At 58.2% G+C, this 27,717-nt stretch overlaps 1 protein-coding gene across 2 annotated transcripts; it reads right to left on the bottom strand.

Annotated features, from left to right (window-relative positions):
- Window positions 1-842: 842 nt before the first annotated feature.
- Window positions 843-27,717, bottom strand: MAPKAPK2 (MAPK activated protein kinase 2). 2 transcript variants are annotated; one of them, XM_052815291.1, is made up of 10 exons: window positions 27,212-27,717; window positions 6,091-6,230; window positions 4,329-4,393; window positions 3,468-3,547; window positions 3,233-3,359; window positions 2,646-2,721; window positions 2,334-2,458; window positions 1,942-2,027; window positions 1,677-1,757; window positions 843-1,376 (listed from the first exon to the last, which is right to left on the bottom strand). In XM_052815291.1, exons 1-10 carry the CDS (start codon window positions 27,464-27,466, stop codon window positions 1,233-1,235), a joined length of 1,179 nt encoding a protein of 392 aa, XP_052671251.1. In that variant the 5' UTR covers window positions 27,467-27,717; the 3' UTR covers window positions 843-1,232. The 2 variants fall into 2 exon arrangements, with proteins under 2 accessions (XP_052671251.1, XP_052671252.1); XM_052815292.1 differs by lacking the exon at window positions 27,212-27,717 and adding an exon at window positions 10,723-10,779.

Genomic DNA, 27,717 nt, shown 5'->3' with positions numbered 1-27,717 from the left:
ACATCGTGACAAATAATAATAATAATAATAATTCATGGACTAAAGACTTCAGAGCAGCCGTCCGGCTCCTGGGGAGCAGAGGATCGCTCCCAACCCCCCCAGGAGCTGGCGGCAGGAGCAGCCCCCTCAGCAGGAGCCATGCCGGGGCGGGGGGGGGGAGCAGCACGACCCCCAGCCCCAGCCAGGGAGGGGGCAATGCTGCCGTCCCGGCTCAAGCTATGGCCCCACGCCATCTCCACCCCCTCCCCATGCCACCCGCTTTTCCCCAGGGACGCCCCAGCACAGCATTTCCCCCGGAATTGGGGGCTGCGGGAGCCGGGGGTGGGGGGCGGCAGGGGAGCATCTTTTCCCCATGTCCCTGCAGAATGGGGGGGGATATGGGGGGCACTGGCCTCCTGCTCGTCCCCCCCTTTGCCCACCCCTGAGGTCAGAACTGGATTCCAGGCACAGGTACAGGCTGCGGTGGCCACGGCGGGGCGGTGGGGGGGGGACGGGACACCCACGAGCAGCTCCGCACCCACGGACGCGACACACACCCCACGTACAGACAGACAGCGACACAGACGGCGCTGGCGGGGAGCCCTGCGTGCCGCTGGATAAAGTCGAGGCTTCCAGGTCAGGGAGGGGTGGGGGGGTGGTGTTTTTTGGCTACCCTGCTTTAAAAGCAGCGGTTTTCCTGGCCAGCGAAGCACGGCAGCCACGGGGACACCCCCCCCCGCACCAGCCCTGCCACGCACAGCGGGATGGGGGAGAAGGCAGCTCTCCTTCCCCTTCCCCCCCCCAACCCGCTCCCCAGCCCAAAGCCCATCTCTAGCCAGCATCCACGCAGGGAACACGCTGTCTGGGTTTCAGCTCTACAGTAGTTTTTAAAAAATATTTATACGTTATATACCCTAAAAAGGTCACCACAGGAATTTCCATGTCTTTGGAAGGAAGGAAAAAAAAAAATAAAAATCAAAACTGTTTCACAAAAGAAAAAAAAATCCAATTATCGGCGGCATTCACCTACAGGACAAAACCCCCGGCCGCAGCATGTGAATCTGACGGGGGGATTTTACCGCCTGCTCCGGAAAGGCCAGAAACACAGGTGAGTAGCTAAAAATAACTAGTCTGGTATAAATGTCTGAATTCCATGCGCTTGATATAACAGTCTGTCTCTTTTTGTCTTTTTTCTTAAAAAATATATATATATAGTTATTGCTTTCTCAAGGGCTGGTGGGCGCGGGGCACCCTCAGTGGGGGAGCGTGGCAGGCTCGGTGGGGTTTGCTTTCTTCCGCCTCTTCATCAGCAAAGGGTTTGAGGAATCTTCGATTTTCTTGATCTTGATTTGTTCGTAGTCCACTCGCATGGTGGCCAGCGCGCTCGTCATCTCCTCCTGCGGGCAGGAGGCACAGGCAGCGCCGTCAGCAAAGCCCCTGCACCAGCACAGCCCCCAGCCCCCCGAGACCCCCAGGGCAGCTGTCCCCCTCCAAGCCCCCATGGGAACAAACTGCAGCAGGGGCCGAGTGTCCCACCGCCAATCTTTCCAGCCTCCTCCCGAGCACAGATCTCCCCAGGAGCCAGCACCCTCGCAGCGAGCCCGAATTCGCCCGGTTTGCAATGAGAAGGCAGAAGCGTCCCCAGATGGCACCCGGGGTGCAGAACATTTCAGACAGCAATGGAGGGAGGTTTTTACCTTCACATCCTCCCACAGATCCTTCTCCTCTTTCAGCACACGACTGGTGTGCAGCGGGGTCTGGGGCACCTGCATGGATTGCTGCCGAGAGAGTGGAGGAGTGTGAGCTGGGAGCTGCGGGCATCCCATCCTCATCCCATCCCATCCTTACCCCATCCCATCCCCATCCCCATCCCACCCTCATCCTCATCCCCATCCCCATCCCATCCTCATCCCCATCCTCATCCCCATCCCCATCCCGCTGCCTGATCAACCCCGCACTCACCATGATCCAAGGGTGGTTCATGAACTCCGTTATCGTCATGCGCTGGGTCGGGTCTGTCTTCAGCAGGTTGCGGATCAGCTGCTTAACTGGAAGGATTTGCGGAGGGCTGGGCATTAGCAGGTCCGAGGGGGGTTCTCCCCGCACTCCAACCTGAGCCAGCAGCCCCAAAACAGCCTGCATGCACCTTCCATCCCCTGTGTGCCGCGGACCTCACCCTGGTCAAACCCTTCAGCAAAAGCCTCTTGAGCAAAGAGGCGAAGCTGCTGCCTCACCGAGAGGCGAGCCGTGACGTGCCCAGGCTTCCCCCAGCCTTCGCAGCGCTGCTGGACGCAGGGCTGACCCCAAAGGGAGACCTCAGCCCAGGGACAAGCTGTCACGGGGACCGCGTTTACCTTCCTCCGACACTTCGGACCATTCGGGATTGGGAAACTCGTACTGGCCCATTCGGATTCGCTTCTTCATGCCGGGCGAGATGGCCAGGCCGTGGTTGGAGTAGAAGGGGGGGTACCCGCACAGCCTGCACCGGGAGAGGGAGCAGACGGTCAACGCGTCGCCCCGGCAGCACCCACGGGGCACGGGGCAGTGCCAGGAGCAGGAGCAGCGCAGCTGGGCAAGACTCAGCCCCGCTGGCCCGCCGACGAGCTCGAGAGCTGCATCCCCCCCTTCTGAGCCCGGCGGGATGGAGAGGGACCCGTCAGACTCACAGAATGTACATGATGACGCCGAGGGACCACATGTCGCAGGACTTGTCGTACTTCTCCGGACCCAGCACCTCCGGGGCTGGTAAAGAAAGAAAGAAAGTCCCGAGTCAAAGCGGCAGCACCAGGCGAGAGGGATCTGACCATCCCATGGAGCGGTCAAAGAGCTGCCCGCAGCTCCGCGCCGTCTCGGCAGCCCTGCTCAGGGCAGCGCGAGCGCTGCTGCGCGGGATTCGGCACGGCGGTGCAGGCAGCGGAGGCAGGGGGGTGCGGGGACGTGCTGCCTTGCAGCCCCGAGCACAACACGAGGGGGGCTGCAGCACGGGTAGGAAACATATTGGCTTGCGCACGCAGCCCGTCCTGCACCGCACCAACGAGCGGCGAACCACAGCACCCACCCGCACCCAAAACGGCCCCCGGTCCCAAGCATCCCGCACAGGAGTTGCCCCCAACACCAGGCTGCGACTGAGGCTCCGGGCTGGATGCAGAGGTGATGGGCTGCGCATGGCACCGTCCAAACCTCCCCGGCTCTGCCCAACAGCCCTGCAAACCACAAGCTCAGACCCCCCCCCCCCCCCCCCCCAGCCACTTACCCACATAGTACGGCGTGTAGCACGGAGTGGCCAAGGAGTTGTGCGTGGTGGTTTCTTTAGCAAAGCCAAAGTCCGTGAGTTTTAGCACAGCATTGGGCCTTTTGGAGGTGTACAAGAGGTTTTCCGGCTGTGAAAACACAGGGAAGAAGTAGTGAGCCGAAAAGCCGGAGCAGCCTCGGCACTGCCACGGGCCGAGCAGGGCTCGGCACCGCCGGGCGAGCGTGCAGCACGGTACCTTCACGTCCCGGTGTGCAATGTTGATTGAGTGCAGGTACTGGATGGCTTCCCCAATGCTCTTCATTATCTCTGAAGCCTCTGAAGCAGGAAAAAAAAAAAAAAAAAAAAAAAAATCAGAAGCCCTTATAAGCAAGTTACAATGAGCACTACTCCTTGGGTTACTCTTCAAACCAGGGGCCAAAGAGCCTGGCTGAGGCCAAAGGGGTTTCCTCTACCTGAAAACCCCTTTCCAAGCCGGGCCCCCGCCAGCACCCATCTCCAGGTCAGGAGCCTGCAGCAAACGGGAGAGAAGCTCCCAGGAGAAAGGATGGGGCAGGCTCCAGCCTCTGACCCCAATACCCAACCACACAAGCCCCAAGCTGGGGCTCATTCTGGGGTGGGGGGGCTGACCCAGCCCCCAGCACCACTAGGGACCCCAAATCTGCAGGAAAACCAGCTGGGAAGGCTTTCCCCATAGGGTGGGAAGCCAAAGGGCGATGGGCTCAGCATTTAGGTTGTGCAGACACTTTTCCTGGCCACAGGAGCAGAGGGGATGAGATTAATGAGATCTATGAGAACCACAGCCCCTGGACTTCATTTTTGGAGGGAGGTGGGCGTTTCTGAAGGTCGCTGAAGCTCCTGCCTGTGCTGGAGCGGGATGGACGGGGTGCAGGGGCAGCTGAGAAAACATTCCCTAACCCTGCTCTCAAGTGAGCGTGAAAAGCAGGGCTACTCGCACCCACATTCCTCATTCCCCAAGCGCAAAGCCCTGCTGAGGATTCAGAAGAGCAACTGAGGGAACAAGCTGGACCAAAGACACTCCTATAAACATCAAGACATCATCCAAAGACGAAACCCCAGGTCCCCGCGGGCTCCGTACCCCGTTCTGTGAAGGCCTGGTCTCCCCTGTCTTGAATTCGGCTGAAGAGCTCCCCGCCGTCCAAGCTGGAAGAGAAGCACGCGGCGTTAGATGCTGCGGCATCCGTCTCACACGGGCGCAAGTGGTACCAAAACCTCCGATGCTCAGCCAGGAGCTGCACGAGCTCAGCAAGAAACGAACCCCTTCTTCATCCAAGCCCTTGGGTCGGTGCTTCTGGGTTTCAGAGCCTCCTCCTTCCAGAAATGAGCAGGGCAGAGGCTTCGTGCTGGCGGTGGAGATGCTGGGTGCAAGCGGACGTGGTCTCCCCACCAGCCCACAGAAACACATTTACAGTAAAGACAGCAAACATGGCTCGAATGTGGCGAGAGCGCTCCCAGCACGCCTGGCCTTGTTTAGTTCAGAAGCCAACCGCCTCGCCGGCATGCTAACCCCGCGCAGAAGTGCTGAGCAAAGATCGCGGCACGGGCGAGGTGTCAGCGGCGCCGAGATGGGCTCACCGATGGGATGGGGGAGGCAGAGACTGAATCCCCCCGCAGCAGAGCAAGCTCTCACGCAAGGTGTTGGAGAAGGACCATGGAAACCTTGGCGTGGTTCCCTCCCCAGTCAAAGGCTCCCCAGGTACCCTAAGGAAAAACTCGGCTCCCAGAGATATCAGGGGTGGGATCAGGGATAACGGTGCTTCCTGCCCCTGCCTTATCTAACTCGAGCAGAAACAGCTTCTGGCTTTCCCAGCGCAGATAGCATCTCCAGCCAGCGCCCTTGACATTCGCTGGACATCTGCAATACAGATAGCGCGCAGCCGCCGGGGCCAACCGCCGCACGGAGCTTGCGAGGAGACGCACCGTGCTCATACTGAGAGTCAAACGCTGCCTCGTGACAGGCGTTACACCCAGAGCATCCCTCGGACAGCAGGGACCTGCCGCAGAGACGCGTTGCAGGGAGCTGTCGCTGCCCCGGGGACTCGTTTCCTACCATTCAGCTACCGCTTTTCTTCCCACGCAAGCAGATGTGCCGCACAAACCTTTCCCATCCCCGGCTGCCCAGCGTCCTGGCGCGGTTCTCAGAAGCCTCTTCCCACACAAGAGCCGCTCGGGCGGCTGCCGTGCCGCCTGCCCCGGTGCTGTTCACGGCAGTCCTTGCACCCGCTGCCCCCCCAGGCAACCTACCGGCTTGCCAGAGGAGAGGTTTTGGCAAGGAAGCTGCATCAAATCACAGCTGCGGTTGGGATGTGGTTTCAATACTTTCCCCTTCATTCCTCCTCCTCCCCAGGTTATATCAAACATCTACCCAAATCGGAGCCGCTCAACTGCTGCTGCAAGAGGTGCAACGGCGTCGAGAGATGCATCAGCTCGCCTTGGCTGCGCGCTGCCCAGCAGACCCCACCGCAGGCTGCCGGGGTGCCAGGAACCCGCTGCCTACCCCGACTTTCAATGGCCAAAGCGAGTTTGGTTATGATCTATCTGCAGCGAGAACCACGGGCCTGAAGCCTCTCAACAGCCAAGTGAGTTTTCAGAATGACTCAGAGCCAGCGCAGCTCCCGCCATCCCTCCAACGCCAGCAGCGCAGCACCTCTTCCAGGGCTTGCATCCCTGCGGCTCGCAGGCTGCATCCCCCAGCACGGCATCTCCCCGGGGTCCCCAGCACCCCGGCAGGGGTGCAGGAAGGTGCTCGCCCCCCCTTTTGGCATCACCCCACCGCCCCGCAGGGCTGCGGGTGCTGCTGCGGGGAGAGCCCACCCGCAGCGGTGCCGATGGGAACTCACCACTCCATGACGATGAGCAGACACTTTCTCCCCTGGTAGAGGTTCTCGTAGACGTCCATGATGCGGACGATGTGCGCGCATTGCGACGCCCTCCAGTGCAGCTCCACTTCCCTGCGGGCCTTCGGGCAGTCCTGCAACATCTGCGAGAGAAGCGAGACCCCCATCAGCCCCCAGCCTCCCACCCAAGAGGAGCCGGGCCGTGACCCCCCCCACTGGCACGGTGCCCACCCAGAGAAGACGCAGGGGCGAAGGCCAAGCGCAGGTGCTCTCCGCGGGCGAGCTCCGGCGCGCTCTGTGCAATGCCTCCATCCCCATCTAGTGGGAACAGCGCGAAGCCGCCCGCTCTCATAAGCTTCTTGCCCTCCTTTTCCAAGGTTGGTAAAAGTTTATCCCGACTGCCTGCCACCTCCCTGCCCTCCGAGATGCTTCCCCGGTGCCCAGCCAGCCTGTGCCACCAGCCAGCAAGACTTCCTACTGCATTTATGAGCAAGCTTCTGCGCGCTAGTACCTACACCGCTGCACCCCTGGGTGCCACCAAGCATCCTCGCTCCCCTCTTCGCAGTCCCCTGCCAGCGCTGCCCACCCACCACCTCCCGTTCATCAGCCTTCCACGCCGGGGGGCTGGCGGGACCCCCCTGCTCTGTGCCCTTAATGCACAGGTTGGGCACAAAAGCACCCTCACCGCGGCTTCAGAAGCCGCCGGCAGCCAGCCACACGTGCCTGGGGAGGGGACAAAGCAAACAGCCAGATGTTCCCGAAATAGCAGCTTTTCTCACAAGCGGCAGCAGCTCTTTAATGAGGCCCCTGCCCTTCCCAGAGACAACTCACAGTTCTCAGGTGCAGGAAGGATTTGCTCGTCTGCCACAGACTATTAATTACCATGTTTGTCAGGATAAACAACCAGCCTTAATTATTATACTCCTAAATATAGAGCAACAAACGTGTCTATCTTGAGCACAGTTCATTTTCCTTCCTGTCTCCAGCAGCTCTTGGGGCCGGGCTCAGCAAAACTCCCTGGAGCAGGTCTGCACCTCAGTGCAGCAGCTAGCAGGGGCATGTGGAAAGGCATCCCACCCCCGCGTGCATCAGAAGGAAACAGCGGGTTTCGTCATTTTACCAAGACAGAGACAGAAATGTACTTTTTGCCCCTCTGCCCTCTCCCGGCCGAGCTCCCGGGGCTGCTGGGTGAAGGCGAGTGCCCAGGTGACAAGCGGCAGAGCATCAGCCCCCGGGATGCTTTGCTGTCCTGGCAGGACCCGAAACGGTGCCCAGCACACGGCAAGGACCCCTCTGCCCCAGGAGGGATTTCACAAGAACAAGGATTAACGCTTGCTGCAGCCCCAAAAGACGCACACTGCCTGTTTATAAATGAAACGCTTGCTGACGGCGCTCGCCTGAGCCCTGTCAGAATAACGGCAATTTGCATTCCTGCCTGCAACAGCGCTTGCCCTTTGCCACAGGGAAAGGGATAAATAGGATGCGGGCTTCAGCCACCCACCCGTAACCCCGTTACGGGGGTTTTGGTCACACCTCTCCCACCTCCTCAGCTCTCCTGCTTCCCGGCGCGGAGCAGACCCGTGCTGGTGGATGGGGTATGGGGCGGCTTCTGGCACCAAACCGCCTGGAAGCTCAGTGAAGACCAAAGTGGGCAAGCCACCCTTTGCACAACCGTTCAACATCATTTGCACCGACAGCCTTGGGGCGAAAAGAAGACAGGGCAGGAGGTGGGACAGCCCCTCCTCGCTCCTCTATTGCTTAATTACCCTAAAAACCGGATCCTGCTAATGCCGAGGCCGTAAGCAAGCGCAGTGCCAGCCCCCCCAGCAGCCGCGCAGGCAGGGAAGGGGCCTGGATTAAAGCCTGGCTATTTGCAGCTCCGCTCCGAAGAGCCTGGCGTGGGGAGCCAGGAAGCTGAAGAGAAAAAAACAATTTGTAATTATGCGCTGGGAAAATTGAACAGCAGGAAGCAGACAGTTAACATCATTCTACACAAGACAAACAGGAGATGTACAGAAATACATATCCAATTTTTTTAGAGGTCACTCAGAGTGCTTTTAGAGGAGCTTAATTGCGTACCTAATGAACTAGGAGGCAGCAGCCTCGATTACCTGTACCGGCACAGCCCTGACGTTTGCTTTTGTACTCAGGCACCCGCAGGCGAGCAAACAACTGCCCCAGCGCTCTCAAAACACCCCGGCTGCAATTCAGCCACACCACCAGCCGGCCTCCCTCCACTCCCCTGCCAGCGATGGGATGGAGGGGCTGCTCACCCGGCTGGGAGCAGAGCAGATTAAGCCTCGCTAAGAGAATGATTTGGTCTATTTAGGAAATGTTCCCAGTAGCAGGTGACAGCGATGTGACGGGGAGCTGAAGGCTAGATGCAATGAGGCTCTGTGGGGATGGCCATTACCACCGCGGGGGGATGCAGGAGGGACACGGCGATACCCAAACCACGGTAGAAGCAACCCACAAGCCCGGCATCACCCATCGCACCCGCACAACCTCCATCCTGCCCGCGGCACAAAGCGCCGGCCCCCAGCACCCCGTGCCGCCGGGGATGTACAGAGCACGGCGCTGGGGTGGGAAAGCACCGTTTGCTCCTGGTCCGGGCACGGCAGCGCTTCCACCAGTTTCCCTTCTTTAGGCGGCAGCCGACAGCTCCCGCAGCCGACGACTTTCCCTCCTGCTCCCTCCTCGACCACAGTCAGCAGTGAAACCACTGGTGGGTGATGTCCTGGCGTGACAGGCATCGCTCCGGTCACGGGAACTCCACGTCGAACATATTTGGGGGGGTGTGGTAACGCTGCCCAAGTCCCTAATTTAGCTCCGGTATCCAGGGCAGCCTATAGCTGCAACAAGATTTATATTTCTTGGCTTGCAGCGAGGAGGCTGGGATGGGAAAAGCACCCTGGGTTTCCCTGAGGTTCAGCAAGGGTGAAGTGCCCCCACCCCACCCCAGCTGAGGGTACCAGCCTGGGGATACTGTCCCCTCCCACCGGCTTCAGAAATAGGAGATTTTGCAACCGCAGTAATCCGGAACACAACCAGACTTAACCCTTCGCAGAGGGGAGACGGCAGCAGACGGACAACCTGCTAGAAACCCCTGACAGCCCACAGCTGCTCTCAGTTCAGCTCTTCCCTCTCTGTTATCTCCTGTTTCCCTTCCAAGGGAGGGCTCCTTGGAGATCAAAGTCTTCGTTATTCCAGATGCACTACCTGCTTGCTCTCACCGGAGCAGAGAGCTCCGGCACCGAGGCAGCAGCTGAGCCCAGCAGCCCGGGCACCGCAGCGGGCAGTAATCGGATCCCCGAGTTACACAAGCGTCCCCGGGGACAAGGGCAGCGCTGCGGAGGGGGCTCAGCCACCGCCTCCGACCAAAACCGGGTCTCGGGCACAGAGGAGTTGGCGTGCGTTTCCCTTGACGGTGGTTAGGTGCTTTAGGTGTTAGCTTTGCAGCCGGCGCAGGTCTCCGAACCTCCTCTCATCGTCAGAGAGCGATTCCGCGGCCAGGTATCCCTTCGGCACTACACGGGACAGGGGACAACCAGGAGAGCTGTGCCACCCCAGGGCCCTGCACCGTCCCGTCTCCGCTTCCCACTGGGACACCTACCCGCAGGAAAGGAGGGAGAGCAGGGAAAGGGCCGCTCCACCCTCATCGCAGTTAGGGAGGAAACTCAGATTTCAGCCGCGTTTCAGCCGTATTTCAGCTCTCCTTGCAGCAGCTTGACACCTCCGAGATCTTGGCAGATGGCATTTGCTGCCATCCTGTGCCTTGGCTCAGCCCAGATCCCCCAGGAGCCATCACACGCTGCGAGAGAAATTAGTTACGTGCAAAGCTAAACACACTCATTAGCTTCACTAAAACCCTCAAGCTGAGGGCTCCGAAACCGGCCCCGTCAGTGGACGGCACAGCCCAGCCCCTACGTGCTCGGGACCCCCCCAGCAGCAAAGGCTCTTCCCGGGCTCCTGCGGCAGCTCTAAGCTTTTCACCACCTTTGAAAGACAAACCCTGGAAGCGGCTCCTGAAAACAAAACAGCTCATCGGGGCGTCTGCAGGTGGGCATCACCCACCCACCTAATCCAAACCCCGGCAAGCTGCCTTTGCGGTGCAAGAAACAGGGCTGCAAACCGAGGGGGCTCCAGCCAGCCCTGCCGCTCTACTGGGTCATCGAAAATGAGCTTCAGCTCAAATGAAAGGGCTGGGGCCCCATCCCGCTTGCTCGGCACCGCGTCGAGCTGAATTCCTCCCCCCCCCCCGCCATCATCTCACGCCAAGCGCAGCGAAGGTGGGTGGGTGCAAGGAAGGAAGGAAGATGCCAGAGAAAACAAGGGGGCTGGAGCCACCCGCGCTCACGTTCCCTCGCCCGTGCGTTGTCCTCAGGTACCACTGGTTCAGTCTCGCCTCCTCCTCCTCCTGGGATGGCGTGCCACGAATCGCGGCAGGTTCGTAAAGGAAGCTCCCTCCTCCACCGGCACGGCAGGACACCCCAAATGACCCCATCCCACTGCTACTCGCCGTGGGTGCCACCGCAGCCCCAAACGGTGCTGCCCCTCGGCGAGCCATGAGAACAGACCGCGATCGCTCACATTGGCAAGATATCCCTGTCCAAGAGCTTGCAAGGGAAAACTCACCTCCCACGGGCAATTTCCATGAAAACTGAGGATCAGGCACATATCGGCACGCCAAGCTGTTCATTTTCCAGGGCTGCCCCTCTTTGCTCTGGCTCCACGCTCACCCCAGGCGCTCCAGCTGCTCTTGCAAGCAGGGTATTTTTATTTCCGCGTGTATTTTGATCAGACCCGATTCACCTCGGTTCCCAGCAGAGCAGCACATGCTGCATGCCTTGCCTGTGCAGCAACCACCCCTCGGATGACCGCCTGCAACAGGACCCGCAGGAGCGTGCCCATGCCCCACGCCACCCCGAGGAGCTCCCCTCAGGACCTGTCTGCACCACGGGGGTTAAAATAAACTCTTCTTAAGTTGCAATAAAAATAAACCTACAGTGAAGAAAGGCAGGCTATCATCCTCCCAAGTTATCAGCAGGAAAGCAAAGCAGAGGTTCCCCTGCCTGTGTTGCACACTCGGGCTCCGGGTTCGCCTGGCCGGGCTAGCACAGGGCAAGGAGCATTTTTTCCTAGTAAAGCAAAAAGGTATCTCTTCAAAAGATTTGCCTCTTCTAATCTTTCCATGCGAACTGGTTGCCAACTGGCATCAGCTGCTTAACGCGTTTGTAGAGCTGGTGCTGGATGCTTTGCACATGCTGTTCCCACCTCGCAGCGCCAGGAAGGCAAAGCCCCGTCACCCCCCGCACCCTGCTGCCGGTCCCCAGCGCCCGCCCGACGAGGCACAGTGCTGGGGGACCTGCATTAAGCTGATCATGGCCCACATGTCTTTTTTCTGCCTTTAATGCCAGTGCATTTGGGGAGCCCCCAGGTAATCGCCCCACAGTCCCAAAGCTGCTCCAGCCTCTGCTGGAGATGCTTCGGAGGGAGCAAGCAGCAGAAGGGCATGGAAGCAGCAAAGCTTTGTTCTACTTTTACTGCTTACGAACTCCAGAAGAGAAATAAAATCATGAGTCCCAAAGCCTGTAAGAAGAATTACGTTACCAAACACAGGGAAGTTTGTGGTTCAGTCACAATGCAGTAACAAGGAAAGGTGCAGCTCGGGAAACCTCCCCCACATTATCGTGGCTCTTATATAAACCTTTACATTAACCCCATCCCCGCTGCTTACATCCACTACGACCAGCAGCGCTCGGAGGCGATGGAACTTTCCTAAGCTGGGGATCATTTCTGCTCTGCCCATGCACACGGAGACACACAGTCCCTGCTTGAAGAGCTTTAAGCTGCAAGAGAGCAGGCAAAAGCCTCATCCTCACGTTCGTTTTGCCCAGGGAAAGCCGGGGAGCAGAGGTGACATGTCTGGAGGAGGAGCGGCGCGTGGGTCCCGCAGCGTGCCCCAGCCTGCCGTGCCGGGGCGACTATTTACAAGGGTGGCTGCTGATCCCCGATGGAGATGGCTTCATCCAAGCCTCGTGGTTTGCAAGGCAAGAGGACAGTACCAGCCTTCTGGAGGGATGGCGGCTGGTGCCATCAGCGCCCAGGCAGATGCCGAGGCTCTGACCGTTCGGGCAGGACTCGAGCGCAGCCGGCTCCGTGCATTAGCGGCTTCATCCCCCAACGCTGCGAACAAAAGGTCATCCTCCGCATTCACTTGCCTCAGGGAGGATGGAGAGGCTGGAAAAAGCGTCCCAGCGAGAGAGAATTATTCAGATTAGACAGCGCTACAAACGGGGAGCAAGACTGGAGACGCAATTCAGGCCGAGCAAACACGAACTGACACACACGCTCGAGCTGCTTGGCCGCATTCTCCGAGTCTGAATTATCGGAGCGCTTGGAGGAAGACCCGGAGCCACCGCGGCAGGAGCAGGGAAAGCTTTCCCACCGTGCGGCCCAAGACAAGCAATAAGCCAGGCATGAAGAGGCTGCGTGCGCGAGGGCCGAGCTAAAAACCCCCCCAGAAGCATCTTGCACGCTCACGGAGGCAGATGTCGGAGCGGGCAGCCTTGTCCCTGCTCCTGTGGGCGATTTTGCAATGGGGCAGAGGATGGAAACGGGGCGAGGGAAGAGGTGGCTATTGCACCACGCTTTCACAAGGAGACCCGCCGCGCTGGGGCCTCCCAACGCTTGCACAACCCTCCGTGCCCCGTGTGCTGCCAGCTCCCCTGCCCGCAGCTCCCACGGGGGTCCATGCCCACCGGGGGATGCTCGGGACCCCCCACCCCGCAGTCCCCCCCCTTCCCCAGGGCATCTGCTGAGCCTTTCTTCGCCCCCACTCTTCCCCGCGACAGATGCGGCAGCTATTCAGCCTTTTCAAGCTGCAACAAAAGCCTCTCCAGGCACACAAAGGCGAAGAGCAGAAGAGAGGCCCGGGTTTTAATAAGAGCCACCTGCCAGGGGCCCGTGCCCCCCCATGCAATCGGGGCGCTGCCCGCCAGGCAGCCCCGCTTCGCAGAGCCCATTGCCCAGCAGCAAAAATATTCTTGGCACGTTGATTTCAAGGAGATGAAGCTCCAAAGCGGGTACCAGGAGCGGTGCCCTGGATGCCAAGGGCCACCAGCGCGGTGGGGACATCAGGGATGAGGGCGTAGGGAGGGGATGGGGAGGCAGCGGGCGGGAGGGGGCTGCAAAACTCATGGGAAAAGTCAAAGCAGGTAAATGGCAACAAGGCGGCAGCACGAAGCATCCCCGCTGACTCATGGCAGCAGGCTGGAGCTGGTGTTTAATGAAGAGAAATAAATAGTTTCAGCCTCACTTATCCAAGAAAAGCAAATTTAGGGACCCATTCAGTCCCAGGTTTTTGTTTTTGGGGATCATCCTCCTCCTCCCCATACATCAGCAGCAGCACTGGGTGTTGGTGACCCACCCCATGCTCGTCTCTCCAGGAGGCACCGGGGCTGGCGTTAGGAGCCAAGATCTCAGCCCAGGCACTAGCGACGGTCCTGTCACGCTGGGGGATGCCCTGGGATGTCCCAGGGAGCAGACCTGGCCGGAGCAATGGAGCCATCACCCTGGCCAGGACCTCCTCGTGAATCCAGTGAGGAAGGGGGTCGTCACGGCCAAAATGCCCCAGCCCAGCCCGTCCCTTCCTACGGGCATCCGAGACGTCGCTTCCCACCAGGAGCCACTGTGACGCCGGGCTGGGAGATCTGAGTGGAGAAAGGAGGCAGCTGCTCTGGGGTGGGGGGATGCTCAGGGACCCCTCTCTGCAAACCGAACCACCGCATCCCCCCGCACCTCCACTGCAGCACCTGCCAAGGACACGCTGCAGCCGCCAGGGCCTTTTATCCGCACAGTACAAAGCAAAAGGAAAATAAGAAACCCCGGGAGGGGCGGATATCTTCATGTGAGGCACGGCTGCGGCCAGCAGATCTGCTCCACGCACAAACCCCTTTATTGCTGCCTCCTCGCAAAGCTTCGGGGCCGGGGTCAGCTCCTCCTCCCAACCCCTCCCCAAACCCCATCCCTTGCCAGATTTCCTACCGGAGCTGGCGAGCTCGTGAACGGAAAAGCACGCATATGTGTTTTTATGATAGGAAGCGGTTGATATGCGCAGGCGCGATTAATACAGGAGTAAACAGTAATGTAAACCATTAACTCAGTGCTGACCTATGTCCTTTGCACTTCCCTCCTGCAGGCACAGCTTGAAAAAAGCCCTTATCGTCACGCCGGAATCCTCGCTCCCCAGCACGGTACGGTGCCGTGTCCGCCAGCCCTCTGCACTGTGGCCGGGGGCTTTCCCTCGCAGGTCAGAGGGACCGGCTCAGCCTCCGCCACGCAGCCCACGGAGGGCACCGGGCGCTCGAAGCATCTTTTTGGGTCCCTTGCTCCATCAGCCTCGCAGCAATCCTGGGGACAACCTGCTCGACCTCGCCATTACCTCTGACCCCAGGGACAGCTCGGGAGGGGATCCTCCACACCTACATCCCAGAACTGCTTTTATTTTTAGACATGCCCACCCATTCCTTACTTTTAAGCTGGAAGTGATTTAGGGGAGAGGCTCAGACTGCCCAGACCCACGCCTGCGAGCGGAGGAGCCATGAAGCCCTGCCAGAAGCCCCACAAACACCCGCCGCTTCCCAGCAGCTCCTGGGTTCATGCTCTGCACAAAAATGAAGTTTCTTGGGGCTCAGCCATGGGCAGGACCCTCCGTGGGACAGACGGGTGGCTGCCACCCCCTCCCAGCCCAGCGATCCCGCCTGCTGCCTTTCAACACAGATCTTAGAGCCGTGTAAATAAGTATCTATTAAAAAATACATATATATTTAAATAAGAAAAAAACCCAAACCAAAACACAAAGCCGCATCGAGGGCAACCACTCTGGAAGCACCATTCACCCCCGGCGCTGGAAGCTGTACGGCCTCAGGATGCATTTCCTCCACCAGCGCCAAGCCTGAGGAGGGTTTCGTTTACGCGCCCTCAAAGCTCGGTGACAACAGCACGTTTTGCGTCATTCTGTCCTTTCCCCAGATGTTTACTTAATAGACTTTCACCCTCGTCATGGGCTTTGTCAACACCAGGGCACAGCAAACACCTTCCTGAGATGAGGCCAGGGATGCACAACCCGGCTGCGGTGCCCCGCAGGCAGCAGCTCTGCCTTCGCCGGGCGATCCCTGCGGGGCTGCAGCGAGGAGCAGCCCCCGGCCGTCGGGACCCACGACACGAAACCTTGGAGGCACCCGAGCGGTGCCGGTCTAAGGGGTTGGCATCGTGCTCCTGCAGGGTGAACCCGCACCAGGCACGACGTCCAAAGCGGTTTGGAGGCGGCCAGGGACTGCAGCTCTTCCCTGTGCGAGATAAACAGTTCCCGTGATGGGTGGCCGCCGCTTTTGTTGACAGCGGGGTTTGTTTTGTGCAGGGGAAGGCCAGGACAGGAGCGACACGGGGATTTCGTAACTCGCCTTTGCCTACGCAGGTGCTCGGCAAGGCAGGGGCTCCGCAGCCACCAACCACCCTCCTCCCGGTGCTGCTCCCTCCACCTCCGACATGGCACAACAGATATAAAACCTCCAATGCAGCCAGCTCCGATGCAGCAGGGTGCACGAGCCCACCTCCGGGCATGCACGGGGCAGACGGTACTCCGGCACGTGCGGGGCAGGGAGAGGGGCTGCTGCAGCTGACCCACAGCAAGACCCGTAACGAGAAGGGTTGCTAATGAAGGGGCAGAGGGACCGGGGAGGATTGCACCCCGCTGGGTGATTAAGAGCTGTTCGGGGGTACGAGTCACCCACCACCCTCTCCTCCGCCATCACCCCCAGGCAGAGCTGCTGACGGCTCTCACTCGCCGCAGCCGCCCTGCGCTGGCGAGGCTGTCCCTGCACCGCAGGCTGCCCTCCTCCTCCTCCTCCTCCTCCTCCCATCACACGGCTCTTATGCATCCTCAGCGCGTAACGGGACCTGCCGAAGAGCTGGTGCGACCACCCGTTTGCAATGAACCCACCTGGGTTAAGAGCCAAGCAACGCTCCAGACTCGAGACCCAACACTACCTATGGTCACGCGCTCCCACTTTACCCACCACAGCAGTTAGTATTTTAGGGGAAATCCTGGGCCCTGAAGCAAAGCAATGCTCCTGCCACCCCGCAAGCCCGAGCAGGGTGCTCCTCCTCCACCAGCCCCTCTTCCCTCTGCACCAGCCATCCTGAGGCTCCTTCAGCCGGGAGGAAAACACAGTTGTGCTTCTATTTAGAAAAAAAAAAAAAAAACAAAAAACCTTCTTTGCATCCTGCTGGCACCTCGTTAAAGCTCTCGGGACACGGTGGCTATTATTAGCTCCCTCCAGGCTTTCGGCAGCCCCGAGAGCCTCTGTGGCACCTGTTGGCAGCAGCCGCGCGGCCCCAGAGCCCGGGAGGTTTGGTGAAGCCCGGACGGAGCCCAGACCACCAGCGTCTCGGTCAGCACCGTAACCTCAAAATACCTCACTCAGCCAACAAGCGTGCAAAACTCATCACGAAGCGCCTCGGTGCACACGCCTCCGAAAACACCATCAGAGGAGAAACCTGCCTTCACCCCCTTGGTGTTGCCAAGAGGGAAATGCCGGTATCTCCCATTAAAATACCTGCCCAACAGACAACGGCACAGAGTAAGGGGTCAATAGCAGAGCTTTTATGCTCTCGCATCTTTTCAATATACAGCAAAAACACACGCACTCTGGGAAAGGTTTGCTGATCCTCCCACGGATGCCCAGTACCCCACTGCTAGACAGTGTCTACCAGCAGGCTCCTTGATTTCTTACCAAGTACAACAGAAAGCAAGCGCTTTGGATGCATTTTGCCTGTTAGATTAGAACAGAAAGTGGATAAAAGGATAAAAGCAGGGACATTTAAACAAACTAACAAAAAAACCCCCTACTCCTACAGCTACTGCTGCTCCCCTGCCAGACCAGGCTGTTCATCTTGGGCATCCCATACCCAGCCTTTAAAAAGAAACCTCACCCGACAGACAGCTTTACAGTCACCAGCTCACCCCAGGGCAGCATTAACCGGGGCCCCCGGGGAAGCAGAGGGCACAGGGTGGCAGGGGGAAGCTGGGGGCTCCTGGGTCCTGCTTTGTATGAATTTAAGCTTTTTCAATCCCACTTATTCACAAAAAGGGCTTAGGGCTGGGGGGAGCCAAAGAGCAGACAGGCCAGCCTTTGTACGGCTCGGCCGCCCGCCCACCCGAGGGCTCCAGCAGCCCCCACGTTTCCCCGTGCAATCCCTGCAGCAGACTGGAGCACACTGGTAAGCAGCAGCGCTGGCATCGCCACAGCCCCTGTGGCCCTGCAAAGCCTGGAGCAACGCCTCGAGTCACCAGAGCCTCTGTTTCCTAAGCAAGAGAGAGAAATTAAGTCTTCAACAGCCTGTATGGACGGCACCCCCATTGCATTACCCCCACCTCTTCCGCAATGAGGTTAAAGGCTCTTTCCAAGGCTGCTGGGAGGGTTTGGATTCAAGGTGGGTACAACAGCCAGATGTTCATCGCTAGTTTGGAGTTAAGTCACTAAAACCCTCGAGGCAACACCACCAGGTCCCAGCCGAACCCTCCTTCCAGTGACGTTCTGGTTTGTTTCAGTGCAGTCTTTGGGGAGAAAGAAATGCGAAAAGGATGTTTTGGTAAAAGCCAGAGGTGCTTGACCTGCCAAGCACAGGCTGCCCTTACTGCCGGAGCCCGGCAAAACAGAGTTAACTGGCTACACCGAGAACAGCCAGAAAACTCTCCTTGCTCTCGTTAGCTGGACCCCACAGGGCTGGAGCCCTCCCTGCCCTGCAGTTCCTTGAGGTGAAGCCCAGAAACAGGAATATCAGCCAAAAGCACTGCCCACCGAGGCACACGGAGGACGTCATCTTCTGTGAACTCTTCCAGACTGCGGCGGAGGGCGCGAGCCATAGACCTGCTCCGAAGCTCCCGGCGAGCAGCTCCAGCTCCCAGCCCTCCCGCCCCACAGGCACCAGAGCTGCTGCTCAGCAGCATGCAAAGACCACATTTTAATCCGTTCATAAAATCCCCAGCATCTTACTCACCAGGCTTCATCAGTCCACTGTTTGCATCTCTAACGACATGCATCCGAGGCCGGGCTGGCCGTCTCCTCCAGCAGCGAGGAGCTGGGGAATAGGAGCATCAGGACACTTCCAAAAACCCCCAAGGACCTGGAGTGCTTCCCTGCTGAGTCCCACCACCCACAGAGCACCTCGCATCCCGGCAGAGAGTTGTTCTTTATCAGCAACTCTTCCTTACAACAAAAGATACTGGGAGTTTCAACCCCAAAGTGGAATAAGCAGGGTGGGAGAGGAGACGAAGAGGGAGGTGTCAGCAGTCCCGCTCCAACAGAAACGCAGAGCCCCTCACTCCAGGAACAGGGTTGTTCCTTGCAGGGAAAAGCACTGAGGACAAAAGCAAAGGTCTCTGCAAGCCTCTTCCAAGCTCCTGGGACAGCAAGGAGGAAGACGTCCTCTCCCGGAGCCCAGGCAGGTGCCCGGCCAAGGGCTGCAACACCCCCAGGCTCCCCAAAACAGCCGTTCCCCCACGTCGACACCGCTCTGCCCATGGCACGGGAGCTATCCACCCAAACCCACCGGATTTGCGGCTCCCATGACTTCCAGGAGATAACCTGGGTTTAAATTTCCTGGCAAGCCCGCCCTTCCCAGCACCGCGGCAGAGCTACTTATGCAAGAGCCGCCCGGGTTTTCTTAGCAATCTGCCCAGCGCAATGGGCAGCAAGGTTGCGAAATGGCTGAAGAGGAAGAGAGAGTCACACCAGAGCCTGGAGGGAACCGGGCTGCCCGGAGGAGGCTGTTACAGCCGACGATGACTCCTGCAGCCTGGCCGTATCTGAAAGCAGTGGCTACGGGAGCCAGCACTCTGCAGATGACAGGTTGCTGACACCCACAGCGGCACCGCCTGAGAGCCAGCACAGCCCCTACTTTTTGCTAAAACAAGCGGAAATACAAGAAGTTAAAATTGTTCTTAAACGCTGAGCTGGTAGATGCAATAAGGCTGTCATTACTACTGAAAATAAAAACATATCCCTGCTACCAGACCACCTCCCCCTCGCTTTTTATTTTATTTATTATTTTGGTTAAATTAGGTTGAGGGTAACATGCATACTTTCTGGTTTGTTTGGATTCAATTGCATCTGCTTTCCCCCCAGCCCAGCCGAGATACCCCGGGCAGTGCCACTTGGACCCGGCTCCCACCCGCACCTATGGGCGCGAGGAGCGACGAGCTGCGGCTACTGGAATTGCAGGCTGACGGGACGCGCTGCCAAATTTCCACAGCAGCCTCAGCTTGTGTTCCAGCCGCATTTCCCCGAAAACACACATTTGGCAGGAGGTCCAAAGGAGCCTTCCGAGAGGCTGCCCTAGCTCGGTGCCGCGTACCAGGGCCAGAGGACGCCGGGAGGACAGCAGACGGGCAGAGCGGCTGCTCCATTTCTGAACGCTCAGCAGAAGATGCTCCCACCCGTGTCTGCCCCACAGAAACCCAGGAGGTGCTGCAGCCCTTGGGACAGAGACAGCGCAGAGTCCCGACCTGCCGTTACACAGATTTAGCCCGTTCCAGCGTGAGAGGCATATGGCAGTGATGACCCCGGGCCCGACTTACCCCCCTCTTCTGGGGCCAGGGAGAGGTTGAACCGAAGAGGGGCACCCACTGGAGGTGGCTGCAGCCAGGGGCACACAAAGCAAGGCAGCAAAGTTAATTATGATGACGAAGGAAATTAGTCCATCCCTCCGCTGATCCCGAATCTATAGCCCAAACCAGGTAAGGATATCTAGCAAGGGCAGAGCTGTAAAGTCCCAGCCTGGCTGGGCGCCCCAGGAACATTCAGATCTGGGTTTGCATTTTGAACTTTATCTCTAGTTTAGGCTACAGCTCGCTGGACAGCCAGGCACATAATCACATGCAGCCCTGACGCCAATGGCTTAAATAATCTCATTACATATGACGGCAAAAGCTGTGCCAGCTGCAGACCGCTTGAGCCAGCGTGCTCACCTGCCCTCTCCGCTGGGAGAGCATACTTTGTCACAGCAAAGCAGCGTGCTGACGTAACACCTTAATTCACTGGAAGATGCCGTCGTCCTCCCCGGCAGCATCAGACCAAAGACGGACACAGCGGAGCTCCACGTGCTCCCAGCAGCGCTCAGAGAGGAGCCACACTGGCATCCCATCCTGTATCCCCCTCCTGACAGCAAGTACCGTCCCACCACCCTCCAAATGACATTTTTGTGGCTCACAGCATCTCCAGCAAAATTCGTGTTTCAGGTCCTCTCGGGTTGGGGGGATCTACCAACACGCAGAGACTCGCGGCCGTTAGTCCCTTCCCAAGGCCACAAAGGAAACAGCAAGTTAACGCAACCATTAAACCTGCCAGTCGCTATAATCCCTACCTCAAATTGGTAAGATCTTAAAAGGCTGAAATCTTTGAAATGACTCAGCCATGAGGTACAAAGAAACAACAGCTTAAAAGGCTGTTAAAGCTCTCTGCATTCAGACTTGCTCTTGCGTGCCCTGCTCTAACCCCCACGCGCTGCTCCCCGTCCATCTCCGTAGGGGAATCGGCCGCTGAGACGAGAAACGTCTCAAAAATGAGCCTCCAGGCACCGGTCACGCACACAGTCCTTGTGCCAGCCAGAGCTGAAAGAAGAATATATTTTAGCATCCTGCAGCCATGAAAGACGAGGGGCATCCATGGAGGGGACGGGACCCACTTTCAGTGGGATACAGGTCTCAGGGGCTTTTAAAACCCAACGCCAATGTCACCACCAGAGATGACCACGATGCTCAACAGCTCTGGACCACGCTGAAACGCTGACTCAACATGACTGCCCAGGCTCGAAACAGGTTTCTTGGGGAGCGGTCAGGCAAAGCTGCGTTCCCGTACCAGTCTCTGGAGCTGGTGGGGAGGGATTGCCCTGGTCCTCACGGATCCACCCCCCCAAACCCTCCCTCCTCCAAAACCAGCCGGCGCGCTCAGCCGGGTCCCGAAGACCCTCTCCCAGTTCCTGCCCCGTCTCTGCTGCCCGCACCCCTGCCCACAAAGGGCAGAGGAGCCGAACGGCGTGGGGCAGACATGGGGCTGCCCGGGGGGAATCTGGCAAAAGCGGGGCCCCAAGAACCAGCCCGTGCCGGGCTGCGGCAGCCGCCCTCGCCCGCTGCAGACAGCCCCGGCGCGGCGGAGGGGAGGCAGCACGTTATTCTTGGAAACCAGGAGGTGAGGTCATGCTGCCTGAATGCTGCAACTTGAGGCCAGACGCGCGGGGCCAGTTGTGCTTGGAGAGGAGCCTGACTTCTGCAGCAGGCGGCCGAGCGAGGGCCGTCTGCAGGTTGGGAAGCCGGTTACGTTCAGAGCTAGGAGGAGGAAAGGGGTTCTTAGTGAAGGAGGGCTCTTTCCTCCCAGTTTCTCAGCAGACAGTGCGAACTCCAGCGAAGGGATGGGTTTTAAAATAGCATCAGCTACTGCCTCTGCTGCAAAGCCCTCGGACCACCCCGGTGTGGGGCACACGAGCCCACCATGAAGGCTCAGGAGACGCCAAACGCCAAACCCAGAGCCACTCTGCCCTCCGTGCCGCTTCCGACCCAGCCACTCCTCCGGATGCCTCCCATGTACCTGCACCATCCTGCAAGCCCGGCATCGCCCATCCGGAGTTCATCCATCCCATCAGATCCCAGACCACATCCTGGAGGTTTCTGGGAATAGAGGAGTCACCAACTCACTCTTTCAGGCTTCCCAGGCGGAACCTTCTGGGAGTTTTCATCACCGGTGCCTACCCGTCGCCCAGCAAACGCGCTAGAAGACGACCTGGCTCTCAGTCTGCACAGCTTCAAATTATTATTTATACACTGCTTTAAATGCTTTGGAATAGGCAGCACGTGTCTGATAAAGCTCAGCGCCTGCTCTGCACCGCTCGCTCCCCCGAGGCAGAGCCAGCACCTCCGCAGCCCGGCAGAGGAGCACTGTCCTATACATGGGGCTTTCCTGACGTGTGCGCTGGCAGATGGCAGAAACCTCACCAAAGACCGGCGGGAGCTCAGTGCGAATGATAAAATAATCGTTTTACCTGGCTGTATTCAGCTATGAAATCACACACACAGGGGCTGTATTTTTGTCCTGCTGCCCGTGAAGGATTCACCCCGGAGCAAGTAGCTCAGCTCCTAAGCCCGGGTACCGCTTCTGATGGGCTGCAAGACCTTCAGTAAATCACTGCATCTCAGTTCCCCACCTCTGAAAATGTGGGAAATACTGATCTTCTTTTGCAAGATCTATGGCTGATGGCATCAGATTATTATTAAGAAGAGCCCCGCCACTTGCTGAGCACGTGCCAAAGCAAAAACCAAGTCCCTGCTCCCAGGCCGTTATCAGTCCATCTCAGTCATAGGTTTGACTGCTCAGAACATGTAATGTATTTAGAAGAGATTATGGCAAATCCTAAATTGTTTAAACAAACTCAAACCCCAAGTCACTAGACTCCTTTGGTCAATGAGATAATAAACCACTGCCTTGGAAAAGCCCCAATGATGTCACTACACTTCCACAGCTTTTCAACCACGGCTTGCACAGAACACCACAGCAAAGACATTTCTGATTATATAAAATACATGGTAGAGTTCAAAAAAAAAAAAAAAAAAGAAATCCCCCCACTGAGAGAGGAGCAGAAGTACAGCAGACACACAGAGAGCTGTTTCCCAGGAGCGTGAGCCCAGGATCTTCATCCACTCCATCACTTAGGAGTTATTTTTCCAGCTGGATGTTCTGGGGGACAAAGCATTTGGTCTCAAATGAAGCTGCAGGAAGCCATGGGAAACAGGGTGCTTTGCTCCTCTAAACATCTCTGTAAAACACCCTAGCCATGACAGCAGAGAGAGCACGAGGCCACCAGCTACACGAACACGCTCATCCACAAAGCCGCAGCTACAAGATGCCTGCCCTATTTCCACGACAGATATCTTAGAAGAATAATAAACCGCAAAAGTACTGGCCTCCTTCCTCCTTCTCCATCAGAGGAACCATCGCTCACAGATTATCTGATGAGGCTGAGAGCGAGACCGAGAGTGTTTTGCAAACGCGCCCCAAAGCGCCGAGGGTGCTCCAGAAACAGGGCTGCCAGAGAGGGGGCAAGTTCGCAAGCAGTCTCCACCACCCTGCGAAGCTCTTCCAAAGCTCACCAATCCAGGTGAGGATTTCCTGCTCTGAAGTTGGGGTTAGGAGTGAGGTTTGTTAATTTGTTTTAAGGGAAACCTGCTCCACAAAGAGCTCTATCGAGTGACGCGCGTGACGGAGAAAAACTCGCCACCTGCCATTACTAGTCCCCACTCTCCGGTCTGGCTTACCTGTGATTTCCTCACCAAATTCAGGCAGCCAGCCATCTACCCAGTATCTTGCCTAAAGATTAGTCTTAAAAGTGGAATTTGCAGTAGGCGAGACAGACCTCGCTCCCAGCCCCACTGTCGCAGTCTGCGTCACTAATGCCAACAGCCTGACCACAACGAACAACGCCAAGTCAGGTCAACCATGACCTACATACAGCAGGCTTTACAGAAATTACAAACCTAATTTTGCCTAATAATAAATCACGCCAAGGCACAAGGAAGAAAGGGGTGAGAAAATACCTAAACCTCGCATTTCAGTTCCATTCATCACCTCTCCACGGACTTCATGGTCTCACCCTGCAGTAAATCACTGCGCATCAAACAGAGTCGGGTCACAGGTGAGCGGGACTGTCGGTGGCCTGCTTCCCACCAGATAATTCAGGGATGCCACACTTCAGGTATTGCTTGGTACCAAAAAATAAAATAAAATTGGGGGTGGGAAACTGCAAAATAAACAATAATGATCTATAAGAAAAGTCAAGGAATATCTCCTGTTTTCACCTAGGTACTACACAGCAAACAAAACTACCATCCATTAACTCGCGCGCAGCACCATTTTATTTAATGATGCGTCTCTGCCACGGACTATTGGACTGGCAGGAGAAGAAAATTGGCTGTAACATTTTCACTGCTGCTGGAACACTGTCTCCAAGCTCAAACTCTCCTGGAGCACTGAAAAGTTCTCTTAAGCAAAGTGACTCTCAGCAAAACCCTAACCTAAGTGCATATCTCAGTTTGGGAGAAAGAGGTTTAACAACATAATAGTTGCTCATGATCCAAGAGGAAGCACAACGTAACCAGAAGACACCGTTAATGTCAGGGAGAGACACAACTGTTTCCCTCCAGTGGAGGTTTGCATTATTAAACAAGATTTTGGAATAGTAAATGTAAAGAGCAATGTTCCAAATGGAAAGGTTTGCTACACAACCAAAGCAGGCAGCACAGAGAGATTTCAGCTGTGGCTTCTGGCGATGGGCCATCAGGATTCTTTTAAGCATCATCTGAAACATGACAACCCGATGCAATCACTTCTGCGGATCCTGCTTTAGGTCATCTTTCCACACTGATGCAGTCCATGAGTAATTCGGATCCAAATACCTCTCCGCAGGTCTCTAACAGAGGCGTTATCCCAGCTGCATACCAGAGGAGGGGATGAAGTCAGCACGCATCACGTCTAAGGCATCACCCCCACCATGTTTGGGCTCAGCAGTTCAGTCCAAATATCGTAACCAAATAACCCAAGCCCGTAGCTCACACTCACCAGGGCAAGCCAGGTACGCACCGGCTCGTCTAAGAGCCCAAACTCACAGCGTAGCAGTTTTCAAGGTGCTGGAAGGAATCACAGCAGCAGCTGTGCCGCTCTTTGAAGAGCCAGAGACGCGTCCAACCACTCAGCTGAACTCTTCTCCCCCCGGCAGGGATGTGTGAAGAGGCCGGGACAGGGGACAGGGAAGACGACCAACGCTTTTCCAAAACAGCGATTCAGCATCGAATACACCTCACCCTCCGAGAGCCACGCAGACACTCTGCACCACCCTCCTACGTTACAACGCAAAGTCCTGTGCTCCAGGATGCTTTTCAACACGGCTAAGGAACCGACACGACTCACGGCGCTAAATCCTGACCCCAGCGGCTGCCCCGCGCTCTGGTACGGGCAGGGTAACGGCACCAACCCCAGGCCCCCACCATCCCACCCGTGCCTGGGCAGAGGGGAACCGCCGGCGTTCGATCTCCTCATGCCATCCTTCCCCTTTCAGGGGCGCAAAAGGGAAGTGCTGGAATCTGCACTTTAAACACGTGAGTCAACCGCAGAAGCGAGGAGGAGCCCGTCTGTCAAAACAGAAGAGGTTTTCACTAATTTCCAGCCAAACGAGATGACAATACATGTCGTCTTGGAGCATGACGTGGTGCAGCTCATGAGAAATGCCTGCGTTTCCGAAGGAAAAGTCAAACTTTTATTGCTCGACTGACCCCCCCACTTAATCACGGGCGTTCAGCACCGTCCCTCGCTGACCCCACCACCCCTGCGGCGCGACTTGTGCCTCCAAAGCCCCTCGTTCATTCATTCATTCAGGTTAGGAATCCCAGATACCAACAGATGGGCAGCACTAAAAACAGAAGAGGTGGGGGTTACAGATTTAGGTGGGGTTTTTTTAGCCTTCACAGTTCTCAGGGTAATGCCGTGGGTTTGAACAGCTCATGCGTGGGCGCAAATTGCATCGATGCTAGAGAACACGGCGCTCCCGCCGAGCAGACTGCCTGTACCCGCGTCACCCAGCGCCGTGCTTGGCGTGTCGTGAATCCATTCAAACTTCCCGAAGTCCCTCCGGCAGGGAGACACGCTCCCCCCTTCGCTCAAAAAGCTCATTTGAAAACAAGGAAACCATCGCATCACCTAGCGTGTGCTAAAATACACCTTTGCAGCCGCTATTTATCTACGCGTCTTTCAAACAGAAGCAAGTTACGGACGATGAGTAAATACAATAACAATGAAATATTCCCTGTCTGAAGCTGGGGGATGACAGCCGCTCGGTATTACACGCTGTTCCGTACGGCTGGAGCCAGGAGAGACCTGCCATCAAACAGGGACACCAGGGCAGCTGCCTGCGTTTACGCAAAGTGCTACGAGCGGCTCCGCGCAGGGAACCCCGCGTTCTGAGACATGAACCCCACGTTCCAAGACGCGGACCCCGCGGGGTGAACCCTGCGTTCCGAGACACAAACCCCGCGTCCCAAGATGTGGACCCTGCGGGGTGGACCCCGCGTTCCGAGACACGAACCCCACGTTCTGAGACGCAGACCACGCGTTCCGAGATACAAACCCCGTGGGGTGAACCCTGTGTTCTGAGACACGAACCCCAGTCCCGAGATGCGGACCCCATGGGGTGGACCCCACGTTCTGAGACATGAACCCCGCGTTCTGAGACGCGGACCCTGCGCCCCGAAATGCGGACCCCGCTGGGTGAACCCCACGTTCTGAGACGTGGACCCCACGTTCTGAGACACGAACCCCGTGTTCTGAGACACGAACCCTGCGCCCCGAGATGCAGACCCCGCTGGGTGAACCCCACGTTCTGAGATGTGGACCCCACGTTCTGAGACACAAACCCCGTGTTCTGAGACACGGACCCTGCGCCCTGAGATGCAGACCCCGCTGGGTGAACCCCACGTTCTGAGACACGGGCCCCCTGGGGTGAACCCCGCGTTCTGAGACAGGGACCCTGCATTCTGAGATGTGAACCCCACGGCGGTGACACCGGCCAGGCCGAGGGCTCCTCTCCGCTCCGGACCCCCCAGGCACGCTACCGAGATGTCATTTCGCTTCGTTTCACATTAGAAAGCCGGAAAGCCACGTCTCGGCGCTCTTAACGGGGGGAGAAAAAAAAAAAAAAAATAAATTAAAGCCCGGCGGGACAGACGGACGGGCAGCAGCCGGCTCCATTGTCCCGCCCGGCTCCGCCGCTCCCGGTTACCGCTGTCGCTGCCCGTTTTCCCGGGACCCCCCCCCCCCCCCGCCGTCCCTCCCCGCAGCAGACATCTTCCATCACTGTCAGGCAGCGCCGGCGCTGCCCGCTCCTCCTGCCCCTTCCGCAGCCCGGCGGCGGGGCGGGGGCAGCCCGGAGCCGCCCGCCCGTCCGTCCGGTCCCCGGTTCCCGGCCTCCCCCCCACCTCCACCGCGGCGGGCAGCCCCCCCCCCAACCTTCCCCAACTTCGCACCTTGAGAGCGAACTTCTCCCCGCTCTTCTTACTGAAGATCTCCAAAACTTTCCCGTTGATGCCCAGCCCCAGCACTTGCGTGGTGACCTTGTAGTCGTCCGTGATGGCATTCTTCCGGATCTGCAGGCCGCCCTTCACCGGGAACGGCGGCGGCGGCGGCCCGTGGGGGGGAGCGGCGGGCGGCGGGGGCGGCGGGGGTTGAGGCGGCGGCGGGCTGGGGAAGCCGGCGGGCGGTGGCGGAGCCCCGGAGAGCATGGCGGGCGGGCGGGCCGCGCCGGGCGGGCTCCGGGACTCTCGGCCGGCGGAGCCCCGCGGGAGCTGGATGGGGCGGCGGGGAGAAGGGGAAGGGGGGGGGTATGGAGGCGGGGGGGGGGGGGGGGGTGAAGCAGCGTCGCCGCCGCCGCCGCCCCCCGCCGGTGCGCCCCGGCCCCGAGAAGAGCGATCGCTCCGGTGCGGCGGCGACTCCTCCTTCCTTCCTTCCTTCCTCCTCCCTCCTCCTCCTCCTC

The sequence above is a fragment of the Harpia harpyja genome, chromosome 19 (assembly GCF_026419915.1).
Source record: "Harpia harpyja isolate bHarHar1 chromosome 19, bHarHar1 primary haplotype, whole genome shotgun sequence".
In the NCBI taxonomy this organism is placed as follows: domain Eukaryota; kingdom Metazoa; phylum Chordata; class Aves; order Accipitriformes; family Accipitridae; genus Harpia; species Harpia harpyja.
This window is presented reverse-complemented; position numbering and strand designations above follow the sequence as displayed.